Source organism: Sus scrofa, chromosome 17 (genome assembly GCF_054392235.1).
Source record: "Sus scrofa isolate SSC_HxYL_T2T_F1_AM1 chromosome 17, Sscrofa_HxYL_maternal_Yorkshire_Landrace_v2.0, whole genome shotgun sequence".
Classification (NCBI taxonomy): Eukaryota; Metazoa; Chordata; class Mammalia; order Artiodactyla; family Suidae; genus Sus; species Sus scrofa.
The window spans coordinates 17,740,220-17,753,763 of record NC_139399.1 but is presented as its reverse complement, the minus strand read 5'-3'; the positions used below and the strand labels follow the sequence as shown (position 1 = coordinate 17,753,763).

Here is a 13,544-nt window from a genome sequence, read left to right as displayed (position 1 = left end):
AAGGGGCCCAGACAGGGCGCACCTCTCATCCAGAGAGGTTGTCTGGGGTGCGAGGGTCTGTGCTACCGAGAAGGCAACCTCCGGCGCCCGGCCTCCAGCCCCTCTCCAACTCGGAAAGCAAACACAAAGTTCTTGACTCTGAGCCCCCAGGCCTGCGGCTGCTCCCTGCAGGAATAAGCCTCAGGCTGACGGAGATAAAGTTTCCCTGGGCCCAAGTTCCAAACTCGGCTGTTTTGTTTCTGTTAAAATGCAATTGTTTTTCTCTGGAGTGTGCCGTGACTGCTCGGCGTCAGGAAGATGTATGAAAACCTCCACTTCAATTCAGCATCCCTTTTCTCCCAGACAAACACGGTCGGATTTTAATAAATCAAAGAGCCACACTGTTTAATAAAAATTTATTGACTTACAAGTGATTATTTATCAAAAGACCATTAATAGCAGGTACTGAAATGATGTGTTACTGGGTGGTGCTGGGAGACTAATAGGAAATCAATGCAGCTGGCCGGCTGGAATGCATATAAGAGGCCCGCCCCCCACCCCGACGGCCGGCGCAATTTCACCCGCAAAACACACCAGACGCTACCCCGGGTGCGATGAAAAGTTCCCCCTTTTTATTTATCGTTTACAAATGAAATGATCAATACTTTTAATCTAGAGCAAAATTTATTAACTTTCCCATCGGAGAGAGACATATTGACTGGGGGGAGAGGGGGTTCGCACAGCAGAAGATGGATGGCTGGCCGGTTGTCTCCGAACCCACCCGGAGGTGGCGTGTGTACAGCTGCCCTCCCAGCCCGAGCGGCAGGCCCCACAGGGCAGGTGCGACTGGAGAGGCCAAGTCCGGTTGCCTGGGATGCATAGCAGGTGGACAGGACCTGCCACGCCATGGACCCTCCTCATCCAGGACCAAGGGACGTGCCGTCCCACAGACCACCGAGGTTTGGTCAATTCTAGGAAGGAGACGGTGGGGTTTATAGACCCAGAAGACTTCTACAGGGCAGGAGGGACCAAGCCCACCACTGGTAAGGTGCTACCATGAAGGGCTGGGCTCTGTCACTGCCTGGTCCTGGCACTCAGGCCCCACCTCCCATCAAGTGGAAGGGCAGCGGCTGGGAGTGGGTTCTGACCTGGGGAAAATCAAGTTCCATACGTGGATGTCATTTCCAACTGCTCAGACAAGCTGAGCTCGCTGAGCCCCAGCCTGGAGACAGCTTTCTACGGAGCTGCCCCATCAGGGGGATTTTACCGGCTTATTCAGAAAATACCCTCTCCGGCTGGCTGGAGAGAAAACATCTCATGTTTCAGTGAAAAAAAGTCTTTCCAAGATCCTCAGTCAAATCCACTTAACCCCACAATCTCCTGGAACCCTGGGGGGTGGGCTGAGGTGGCTTTCCTCTGCACGTGCGACACCCTCCAAGGAGCTGCTTTACCAGCCCAGTGTTCTGCAGGAAGCAAGTGATTCAAACTCATTTACTTCTGAGCCCAGATGACTTCAGAGCTCAAAGCCTAAGTATGAACTGTGGGTTTAAACACGACAGAAATGTTGGCGCTCCTGCCGTGGCACAACAGGGTCAGTGACGTCTTGGGAGCGCTGGGACAAGGGTTTGATCCCTGAACCTGGCACAGTGGGTAAAGTATCTGGTGTTACTGCAGCTGAGCTGTGGTTTAGGTAGCAACTATGGCTCAGATCCGATCCCTGTCCCAGGAACTCCACACACCAAGGGGTAGCCCAAAAAAAAAAAAAAAAAAAAAAAAAAAAAGCCAAATTTTGAAGAAAGAGAGCTCCCTGGTGGCTCAGAGAGTTAAGGACTTGGCATTGTCACTGCTATGGCTCAGGTCACTGTTGGGGCTTGGGTTTGATCCCTGGCAAGGGAACTTCCACATGCTGTGGGTAAGCACCCCCCCCAAAAAAAAAATTTACAGAAATTCCAGACAAGGTAAGGGCCTTAGAGGTCACCCAGCCCAAGTCCTTAGTTATGGATCAGGAAATAGACACAGAGAAATAAATCCCAAATAGCAAACAAGTAGCAGGATTGGAAGTGGGAGTAGAAGGTGGCCAGTGCTCACCCCACTAATGCCACCTGGTTTAATCCACAGCTGTCCTTGTGGCAGCTGGGGTCCCAAGAGCAAGCGTAGTACATACATTACATTGCTTTACAGGCTTCTCTGCTGTTAGTCATTCCTAAGGGCCGAAAGGTTTTATGAGACCAGGTCAGTTATACCAAACCAATCATCAATGGCTTAATAACTCCAGGCCTGCAGAGTTTCTCACTCAAAAGGCTGAGCAATCTGAGGCTGAACAATTTTACCACATAAAAATTTTAGAGGAGTTCCCCTCGTGGCACAGTGGTTAACGAATCTGACTAGGAACCATGAGGTTGCGGGTTCAATCCCTGGCCTTGCTCAGTGGGTTAAGGATCCGGCGTTGCCATGAGCTGTGGTGTAGGTTGCAGACATGGCTCAGAACCCGCGATGCTGTGACTGTGGTGTAGGCCGGCGACTACAGCTCCGATTAGACCCCCAGCCTGGGAAGCTTCATATGCTGCTGGAGTGGCCCTAGAAAAGGCAAAAAAAAGACCAAAAAAAAGAAGCTTTTTAAAAAGGGAATTTTTAAAAGGGAGCCTGATCTTCAAGACCAATTTTTAAAGACCATTCCAGAGAGCTTTCACACGCTGTAAATGGCACTGCCTACCAAAGGTTAAAATAAAAAGTCACCGCCACTCAGGGCAGGAGGGGGCTATTGGTTCAGGGGCCTCCGAGCTGGGGACCTCCCCCAGGCCCCAGGTAGAGGCCAGAGGGTAGCGTGGAGAGGTGACACTTACCCATTCCATGCATAACCCTGAAGGGTGCGGTGGCTGCTCTGCCTGAGCAGGGAGGGGATGGGAGGGACCGACAGATTAAGCCATTGATGACTGGTTTGGTATAACTGACCTGGAAAAGTGGTAGGAGACTTGGCTCTCTTTCCCGAGGGATTGGAAATCAGCCAGGCCTGGAAGCAGGCACCAGTGAAGGGGGCCTGGCTTTGAACCTGCCTTCAGGCAACAGCAAGCAGGTACAGGAGGCTGGCAGCTGCCTTCCCAGCTGCATGGGGCCTGCAATGCACCAAATGCCCGCCTGCCACCCTCCCCTCCTCTCCACCCTCCAGAGCCCTGCTCCCGCCTGGTGGCTTCATCCTGACCCCCACCCCTGCCCCTCCTCCCACTCCCCCCACCCAACAAACAAGGCCGTGCGCCTCCTGCTGGCAATTCCAAATCAACCAGAGCCACACAGACGTGCACCTCCCGCTGGCAATTCCAAATCAACCAGAGCCACACAGACGTCAGTGGGAGGGGAGCCGTACCTTCTTCCAACAAGGCTGGTCCTTGTTCCAGGGGCCAGGTGGGTTTCCGGCGGACGGTTCAAGTCAGAGAATCTTATCTCTGCTAAGAACACTGCCCTGGGCCACATCCAGGGGGAGGGAGTGATGGGAAAAATCCCTTGATTCAGTCACCATCAAAGACAATTTTATTTACCCACAAAAACAAATCTGAAGCCCCGTGAGTGGCTTCGAGCTCAGCCCTCCTCCCGCCGCACTCACGGATCCATACGGTGACACTGAGCTGAACCGTCCTTGCCCCGCGGTAGCACTTGAACCCCCACAACAACCCTGTGAGGTAGGTTTCACCACCCTCCCCTCCCGACCCAGGTGACAGACAGGAAGCCGAGGCACGAGCGACAGAGAGCGGGTCCAGGTGCTCTGGGCGAGGGAGTCCACGGGTTCCCATAGTCCACATGGCCCGCCTGCCCCTGTCCCCTTATCCCCTTGAGTGGCTGCCGGGCAGGGGCTCAGGATCACAGAGCTTCGTTCTGCCGAGAGCTCCTGCATACGACAGTTTTGTTTTTTTTTTATGGAGTCTGCAGGGCCCCTCAGGGCCGCCCTTCCCCAGCCAGGTCCCCACACACGCAGGCCTCGGGGACAGACACAGCGAGTCCTGAGCGCAGCATGCAGGTGCACTGCGCGGTGCAGAGGGCTTTAATGGCATTCCTCCAACGGGCTTAGCAGAAAAGAAACAAGGAGGTGTCTCGTCCCCCTCAGAAGGCAGCCCCGGGAGCCCAGGAAGCTCTGAAGACGCTGGAGCCCCCAATGCAGAGCAGCCCGAGGAGCCCGCAACTGGGGAGGCGGCGGCAGCGAGGCAGCTGCCGCCGGCGGGGCGCAGGCTCAGGACCGGCTCCTGTCCTCGTGGTTGCCGACGATCATCTTGCTGTACAGCTTCTGCTGCTCCTCCTTGAATGTGTCCTTCACCTTTTCCCGCTTCAGACCACCATCCCTGAAGAGAGAAAGAGAAGGGCTGGGCGCCAGAGCAGAGGCCTTGCTGCTGCCCCGCCTGGGGGCCAGGTGCACAGGACACTCCCGCCAGAGACCGAGCACCACGCGGGTCCCTCATCAGATGACCTTGGAACCGGCCCTGGGCCCTGGGACCCACACTCTTCATTTACACATCTCATTCCTGCACCCTGTGCAGGGTGCTTTTTTTTTGGTCTTTTTAGCCTTTTAGGGCCGCACCCAAGGCACATGGAGGTTCCCAGGCTAGGGGTCCAATCGGAGCTGTAGCCGCCGGCCTACGCCAGAGCCACAGCAACGTGGGATCCGAGCCACATCTGCAACCTACACCACAGCTCACGGCAACGCCGGATCCTTAACCCACTGAGTGAAGCCAGGGATTGAACCCGAGTCCTGGTGGATGCCAGTTGGGTTCGCTAACCACTGAGCCACGACGGAAACTCCCAGGGTGCTTTCTAACCGCTTACGCTTTCCAAGGAGTTTGTAGAGTTCTTTCTGCTTGAACATTCATCCTCAATTTCCAGAAGGTATCTATCTGGCTTAATGGAAAGTGAGCCAAGCTTTAAGAAAAAGTGAGACTTATAAAGAATCTGAAAAACTGATCTGTACGATAAGATCTGTAAAACTCAGACCCACAGAATGCTCCAGATTCATGCCAAAGAGCCAAAGGGAAAAATACAAGTTCTTACCCTTTGAGCTCAAGGGACAGTCCCGTAAGGGGACTGAAGTAACGCAGAGTTTGGGCTTCAACCCCGGCACCGCCACAAACAGCGCCAAAGAAATGCTCTGCAAAGCCCCAACCCCTACACCTGTCACCCTAACGCCTGGCCCACACCCTGGAACATCATCCCCTCGGTGCCAGACGCAAACTCAAGCCTGCCCAGGCAGTCTGTCCCTTACACCTGGAGGTGGAGGCGGCGGGAAAAGGCTCTGGCGAGGCCCTCCCCTCTGGACACACCTCACGCTGGGAGCTCTCACACCTGCCGCATCCTCTAAAATCCCCAGCAGAGGCTGCCTTCGAAAGCAGCCCCCTTGTCGTCCCTGGGTCTCAGCGACGGGAACGTGGGGCAGTGGCTAAACATGCAGCTCTAGAAGCCCGTCAGCCCTGAGCTCAAGGTGCAGCTCCAGGGCTTATTCTATGACTTCGCAAAATAGTTACTTAACCTCTCCGAGTTTCTGTTTTTCATCTGAAAAATGGGAATAATGGTTACTTTCCTACTCATGGAGTCACTCTGAGGAGATAAGATTAGCAGAGCAGTGCAGCTCCATGCCTGGCACATGTGCACATGTCTAGAAACGGCACCATCTGCGGGCCAAGGCACTGCCCAAGAGTTCACGGGCCAGTTTACGTGCCCACTCAGTTCAAGTGTGCTCCAGGGCAACCCCTGCACTTAAACCTAAGGGGCCCGGGGGTGGGGTGTGTGTGTGTCAGGTCCTCTGATCCAGTGTTCATCTCTGCTGGCCTCCTATTACCTGGACTAGAACGAGCTCAAACCCCAGTAGAAGAATCTGCAAACTGCGGCCCATGGACCAGATATACCAACACGAGGGCGTGTTCTCCGCGCCCGTGCTCGTGGACCGTCTCAGGCTGCTCTTGAGCCACAAGGGCAGAGTCCACAAGGCCCACAGAGCCGGAAATACGTACTCTTTTTCAGAAAAAGTCTGCCAGCTCCTGCTCTAGCAGGTAACACGCTAATGCCAAAACCAAACAGGTCTTTTTAAAGTCGGCCCAGGAGTTCCCGTCGTGGCTCAGCGGTAAACGAATCCAACTAGGAACCATAAGGTTGCAGGTTCGATCCCTGGCCTTGCTCAGTGGGTTAAGGATCCAGCGTTGCCGTGAGCTGTGGTGTAGGTTGCAGACGTGGCTCTGATCCCGCGTTGCTGTGGCTCTGGTGTAGGCCGGCGGCTACAGCTCCGATTAGACCCCTAGCCTGGGAACCTCCATATGCCGCGGGAGCGGCCCCAGAAATGGCAAAAAAAAGACAAAAAAAAAAAAAAAAAAAATTAAAGTCGGCCCAAGGCTGCCAGACACACACACCGTCAGACAGCCCAGTGCTCCCGTGAGGCTCCCTGGCCACCAGGGTCCCCTGCCTAGAGACGGGCTGTCTGGGTGCTCTGGAAAGGACAGCCAAGCTTGATGCTTCGCCCAAGCATCCTGGGCCCCACCAGCACGTCAGATGCCGCCTCTGCAGGGGGTGAGCGTGACCCTCCACCCCAGGGAGAGGAGGACCCTTGGTAGGGGGCGGTGCATGCAGCACCCACTTCAGAGATCTGAAGTCCTCCCAGATGCTCCCGACTCACCACAGCAGGTCCACGAGCCCTCCCTGTCTGGCAATGGCAGACTTCACTCTGTTGGCGAACTGGACAGCATCTTCCTCTGCCTGTGAGAAAGAGGGCAGGGCGGTGCTCAGCGCAGGCTCTGGGCACAGAGGGAGGGCAGGCCTCGCGCGGGGGGGCACCCACCTCTCTGGTCATGGGGGGCAGGTACCAGACGCTGCAGACGATGGCCCAGCTGGTCATCATCCTCAGCAGGTACGTCACCATCCCATACTTGCTGCTGTTCCAGAAGGCGTCCCCGAACTGAGGGTCGTACTGCAAGACAGTGGGAAGCTGGGCCCTGAGCGCTCGGTTGCTGCCACGGCGGGCGGGCGGCCGCAGCAGGGGCTCTGAGCACGCCGCCCAGGGCCGCGTCGTGTCCGGACACTGCTCCTGGACCCCGGCAAGAACACTCCCCAAGTACCCCCCTCCTGGGTGCTTCGGACCAGGCTCCGCTGTAGACCCTCAGGGAGCACGCGTGGTCTTCCTCCCACCCCCTGCTCTGATCGGACTCATGCTTTACTCACAGGCGCCTACGATCGAGAGCTGAGGTTTTCAGGCATCGCCCCACACAAAACGGGCGAATGCCCTCCCCGCATCCACTCCCCAGAGCCAACGACCACTAGCCTCCCAGCCCACCTGCCCCTCCCATCGAGGCCGGGGCTAATCAGCACATCCACACCGCGGGGCCTCCGCGAAGAGAGGTTTTCTCACACGACTGCCGACTTTCAGGTATCGTGTCAGACAGAGGAGCAAACGATGAAAAAGCTCTGCTTCTGTAATGACACTTTTTTGAGGCCACGCCTGCAGCATTCTGAAGCTCCCGGGCCAAGAATCAAACCCGTACCACAGCAGCAACCACACTACATCTTTAATCCACTTGGCCACCAGGAGACTCCTGTGATTACCCTCCTAACGGAGTTGAATCTGTGTGAGGGGAGGCTAAGCTCTGGTGAGCAAAGTCATCAGTGTCCCTTAGCGGCAGGCACACGTCCACGGCCCACGGGGCTGCCACACTTCCCACCGAGAAGGGGCTCATCAGATACGTTCATCTGCGAGCAGCTCTGACAGAGGCAAGGGCTGAGCTTCACTGGCATTTTGTGGGCCATGAGGCTGCAGCTGTGACCCTCATTCTCACTGAACAGCAAAGTGGCGCCGGAGAGCGGGGCGGGAGGGGCTGGAGGAAGTCATGAGAGGCAGCACGAGCAGCTGGAGGAGAGGGGGCCTGCGCAAACGGCCACCGAGCGTCTGAGGGGTCTCGCAGACAGGACGTCAGACTGTGTGACCGCAAAGCAAAGGCCCAGGACCAGAGCAGAGAAACAAAAGGAAACCGAATCTCAGGAGCTATCACGCAGGACCAAGCTGCCACTAGTGTCGGATGTCCTGTCCCCAGAGGCCTCAGGGAGGACACCGGCCAAGATGCCCGAGCAGAGGGGATGGTGGGACTGGGTTTGAACCACAGGATTTATTTACTCTCGGGCCTTTCAAACCTGAATTTTATGACTCTCAGAATAAAAATGAGATAATCATGCCTAACTGTACACCTGACTACAGAAATGAAGACATTCAGACTTAATCATAGAAACTAAACATCTCAGAGGTAACTACAGAAGTCTAATGGGTTCCTGTTCCAACACCAAGAGGAAACAAGGGAGAAGACGGAGTTTTAAACAGGAGCCCGTGTGTGACGAGAAGAGAGTGCCGCGACCTTTTGGCCAGCGTGGCTGCGGGCAACCCTGAGCCTATGTGTGAGAGCCCCCTGTGGGGGTCAGATCCTCTAGTCCATGCTGGGCAGACGCCGTAGAGAAAAAACCAGGCGGAAGTTCAAAACAGCAATAAAGCCCTCAAAATAAGTCAACAACTTAATTTCAGTGGAAAGGTAATAAGAGCTTTGAAGCCGCTGAGGTTATGCAAGTTTGGTTACCCATGCCGGCTTCCCAAAACCAGGAAAGCATCTGGGAAGCAGAAATTCTCACTCATAGGTGAGCTTTAATAAAGCTGCCGGTGGAAGGGAACTTTCTGGGAGGGGGCAGGACCCAGGGTCCCTGTTCCCAAACTGGCTAACAAGGGCAGGGCTCTCAGTGCAGTTCCAGGGAAGGTTAGAAATTCAGGCTCAGAAATCCTGGGCCTAGGGCTCAGCAAGCTGCATTTTCACAAGGCACCAGGTGGTGCCGATGCAGCTCAAAGAACCGGTGCTCTGGAGCGAGCAGCCAGGGCTTTGGTGCGGCGGGCTCGTTCATAAACGCGCAGGGGCGGCGGCGGCGAGCTCCCAGGACGTTAACGTGGGACGGCAGGCATGTGATGCCAACACCATTCCCTGTTCCCACAGCTGTGGCAGACCCTAACAGAACATTCTCTGTTGTTCCAGACAGTTGTCCTCGACAAATTACAGGGGCAGCCCTGCTCCAGGGACCAATTACCCTGCAGCCACCAGTTACCCACCGTCCCAGCACTGGCACCCACTTGTCTGGTAAAAATGGGGCAGCTGGGAAGCAGTGGCTTAACCAAGAGGAGCATCCCCAATGCACTGGCAAGGTGAGAGTCAGACTTTCTGCGGGAGACTCTGCAGGCAACAGACGCTCCAAAAGAATGGAGACCAATTCCAAGCACAGCTCTGACTCGAATCTCTGCGCTGAGACTTCAACCCAAACACTTCAACACAGTTGACAACTGCCTGTGTTTTTCCTCACATTATCATGGGAGTAACAGCATTCTTTTGGAAACTGTAATGCATATTCCTTATGAAGTCAGGAGGATATGAGAGAGGAGAGAGAGGAAGGAGGAAAAAAGAAACTAGCTAAATGCTTCCCAGCCTCCTGGGTGAGTGTGAGCGGTCAGAGGCTCAAGTTCCTGAAAGGGGGGCGGGGGGCAGATGAGACAGGCTCTTAAGGCCCCTTTGTTTTCACAGGCACCTCAGGTACGTCAGGTGCCGCAGAAGCCAAGGCAGTGGAGCAGCAAGGCCACAACTGCGCCCGCCCACCCTCACCTCCACCAAACACACAGCCCAGCACGCCCTCCCTGAAGGGCCCCCTCTTCCTGCGGCAGGCCTGCTCCCCGGGCGGGGTTTATGAAAGAGGAGGAGTGAGTGGGGGAGACAGGCCAAGCTGAGGCAGGAGGTGAGGCGAGGCTGGAGGCGGCCGTCCCAGCCCCAGATGCTCCACCCAGAGGGCCACTCGGGGGCCCAGGCCCCAGCACCTCCCTCCCGTCTCTGGCCGAGGCCCCTTCACAGCAGCAATGACCACGGGACCCTAAGAAGGCTCCTACCTTGATCGCAACAGGGTAAACGGTGGCTCCAATCTCAAAACTTCCCTTTTTGAACATCATCACTGATGTATTATTGATGCAGGTTCCTAAAATGCAGGAGAGTACAATGCTTTTTCTTTTCTCCGTCTTCTTTTGGGCCACACTCACAGCATGTGGAAGTTCCCTGGGCCAGGGATCAAACCCGCACCACAGCAGTGACCTGAGCCACCGCAGTGACAATACTGGACCCTTAACCTCTAGGCCACCGGGGAACTCCTCTTTTGATCCTATACCCCAAGGACTTTAAGGGTTAAATATAATAATAAAAAATTCTTCTAATGGCTATTCCATTAGGGGATAGATCAGTCACCTCCCTAAACTCTCGAATGAGCACTTAAAAGAGATGAGCGTAATGCTGTCCTTTCTTATCACGGGGCCACTTCCCCGGGTCAACAGAGCAGCCTGGATGAGAGGCCAGATACCCGGCAGATATGGGAGGGCTGGGAGAGGACCCCACAGGAAGCTGGACAAGTCTGTCGGCAACACTCTGAAAGGAACCCCCACACTGGGGACTCCTGGCCCAAATTCTGAATCTGAGTTTTCGGTACCACTGGGGACCTCACATTATTCAGCGACTCCTCCCCCCATCCCATGCCCCACAACAAGGGTGAGGCGGGGGCTCCAACGCCACCGTGTAGTCAGCCCCCGTGCGTGGCCTCCCCACGGAGCAGCTCACCCTCTGGGAAGATCAGGATGGGCAGCTTGCTTTTATCCTGCACGTGCTCCGTCAGCCTTGAGAAAAGTAAAAGGAAGGGTCAGCCGGCCTCATGTCTCGTCATCATCCGAGCGCGTCTATCCATAACCTGGCTGGACGTGACGCCAGCTGCTGCACAAGAGCAGGGTAACAAACGCCAGCCTCTGGTATAAACCCGTGGCCTGAATCTCATAAAGACAAAACCTACAACTGGACGACTTCCATTCAATGCACACAGCTGGTCAACAAAGCGCAGACCTGGGACTGTCTAAAGGAGGCGACCGCCGTGGGGTCTGGCAAGAAGCTGCCTGGATAAACACTTGCCCCGACTCCCCACAGCCGTGCCGGTGGGACCTCAGCCCTGAGACACGGTGCAGGAATCCAGTGGCAGCTCACTGCCCCCGGGAGGCACGGCCTCTGCCGAACCTTCATTCTTCTCGATTTACCGCAGAGCGCTCGCCATCACCTATGTGGGGATTTACCTATTTTTTTTCAAGCTTGAACACCAAGCAGCACTTTGTTCTATTGCTTTAAGTGTGTTTTCTTTTTTGATAGTAAATTGATTTTGAGATTTTCAAATCACATTAAAAGTGCCTATGTTGCTCATTACAAAGGTTAAACACATGACTAACTTGGGAAATAATGCTAGGGCTTCAATACTTTTATACTCCATGTTCCAGAAAAACACTGTACACGGAAGCAGTCTGGGCTCAGCGGATGGAGACTGGGCCGAGACTGGGGCCATAACTTCCCGTCCACAGGTTGTGCCACTTGGTTACCTTTTGGCCACCAGGTGGCGATCCTTCACCTCCGAGCGTTCGAACCAGACGTGGGGACAGGCCTTGACCATGGCCCTCTGAATCACGCCCATGAGCCCGCCGTGCACCTGCCCCACCTGCTCTCAGACAAAAGGACAAAGGGACAGTGGGAGCGAGGCCATCCTTGCCCAAAGGCCCCAGACCCCATGAGACACAGACTCCAACCTTTCATCCCTAATGGTTTGTCAGGAACCACAGGTTTCTCACTATTAAGAGACCATTATGAGACCCTCTGCTTCTCATCAGTGATAGCAGAGATGCATCATTTAAAACAACAATGAAAAACCGGAGTTCCCGTTGTGGCACAGTGGAAAAGAATCCGACTAGGAACCATGAGGTTTCTGGTTCGATCCCTGGTCTCGCTCACTGGGTTAAGGATTCAGCATTGCCGTGAGCTGTGGTGCAGGTTGCAGACGTGACTGAGATCTGGCGTTGCTGTGGCTCTGGCGTAGGCCGGCAGCTATAGCTCCAATTAGACCCCTGGCCTGGGAACCTCCATATGCCTTGGGTCAGGCCCTAAAAACCAAAAACAAACAAAAACAACGCTGAAAACCTTAACATGAGACAATGAAGCAGAGCATACCTGTCCCCAGATGGGCTCCCCAATGCCCAAACCCAGTCCTTCCAGCCCCTTTCCCATGGCCCCTACACTTCCCCCAACTCTCAGCCACTCTGTGCAGAACACCCGCGTCCCAAGGCATCCCCTACCTGTGCGCACCCCTAAGAAAGAGCCCCCACCCCAGACCAGTCTAAAGGAAGAGTCCCGCCCCGAGCAGACCACAGAGACAGGCCTTACCATGGCGTAATAGCCATCGCTGGCCAAGATGATGACGTCGATGGGAGAAGTGTGGTTGGCCACGCAGATGCCGCCGTTTCTCGGCCTGTTCTTCCTGCGTTTAAGATGTACCCAGAGCAACAGAAATGAGTGTGAAACCATCCACCTGGACTCAGGCCTGGCCGCAGCCCCATCCCCCCACCCCAGCCTGAGCCCCCTCACCTGTCGTGGTAGGTGATGATGGCCGTCAGGGCTCGCACGCAGATCCGATAGCACATCAGGTGAACATGTTTACTCAGGAACTCCTTGAACCTGCAACAAGAGGACCCAGGCTTTTGTTTTTATTACACACCGGAAAACGGGAACCATCTCAGCACCACTGCCTACCTCCTTGATGACTGCAGTGTTTCTATACATGTCAGCATGTACGGTAAACCCCTGCATGAGCATGTGCACGTACAGAGAGAAATGACGAGGACGGCTTAAATTCACCGAAGCTGATGCACTTAGAACTCACAGTCTGGAGCCTTCAGCCCAGGTGGGTCTCCTGACTCCCCTCTGCTGGTCAACACTGAGGCCAGAGAGTCACCCCTCCCCACCAGCCTGGGCGGAAGAGAGATTTGCCAGCCCCAGAACTTCCCAGAAGGAGCCAGTTTCTCTTCAAAAAACAGCAAACAAGGGAGTTTCCGTTGTGGCTCAGTGGTTAATGAACCTGACTAGGAACCATGATGTTGTGGATTCGATCCCTGGCCTTGCTCAGTGGGTTAAGGATCCAGCGTTGCCATGAGCTGTGATGTAGGTTGCAGATGTGGCTCGGATCCCGTGTTGCTGTGGCGTAGGCTGGCAACTACAGCTCCGATTGGACCCCTAGCCTGGGAACCTCCATATGCCACAGGTGCGGCCTTAGAAAAGACAAAAAAAAAAAGCAAGCAAACAAGGAGTTCTCTTGTGGCGCAGCAGGTTAAAGTTCCGGTTTTGTCCTTGCTTGGCTGGGGCTGCTGCTGTGACATGGATTCAATCCCTGGCCCGGGAACGTCTACATGCTGCCAGTGTGGCCAAAAGAGAAAAAGAAGAAGAAAAAAACGACCTAACTACACTTCCTGTTCTCTCACCAGTCCATCAACACAGTGGAAGGCCCAAAACTAAGCAACGCTCTGTAAAACCCCGCTAGCCCTTGGACACTATGGTTTGTGGTTTCTCCCTTTTGTTTATCAAGTGGGAAGAGTGTGAGGGCTGGAGAGCAAAGAGAACAAGGTCACAGATCAGGCTAGGTCAAAAAACAAACAAAAAAGGAAGATAGTAAGACTTTAGTGCCGG

At 54.9% G+C, this 13,544-nt stretch overlaps 1 protein-coding gene across 8 annotated transcripts in view; it reads right to left on the bottom strand.

Annotated features, from left to right (window-relative positions):
* Positions 1-3,481: 3,481 nt before the first annotated feature.
* The window catches only part of GPAT4 (glycerol-3-phosphate acyltransferase 4), a 33,335-nt gene continuing 23,272 nt past the window's right edge, over positions 3,482-13,544 (bottom strand). For 7 of the 8 annotated variants that reach the window (XM_085002654.1, XM_085002652.1, XM_085002653.1 and 4 more), the window contains 8 exons: positions 12,450-12,539; positions 12,249-12,342; positions 11,414-11,529; positions 10,617-10,672; positions 9,902-9,987; positions 6,785-6,913; positions 6,623-6,702; positions 3,482-4,307 (listed from right to left, as the gene is read on the bottom strand). In XM_085002654.1, coding sequence (XP_084858780.1) covers positions 4,199-4,307; positions 6,623-6,702; positions 6,785-6,913; positions 9,902-9,987; positions 10,617-10,672; positions 11,414-11,529; positions 12,249-12,342; positions 12,450-12,539 — 760 coding nt within the window. In that variant the 3' untranslated portion in view covers positions 3,482-4,198. 8 annotated transcript variants of the gene reach the window in all.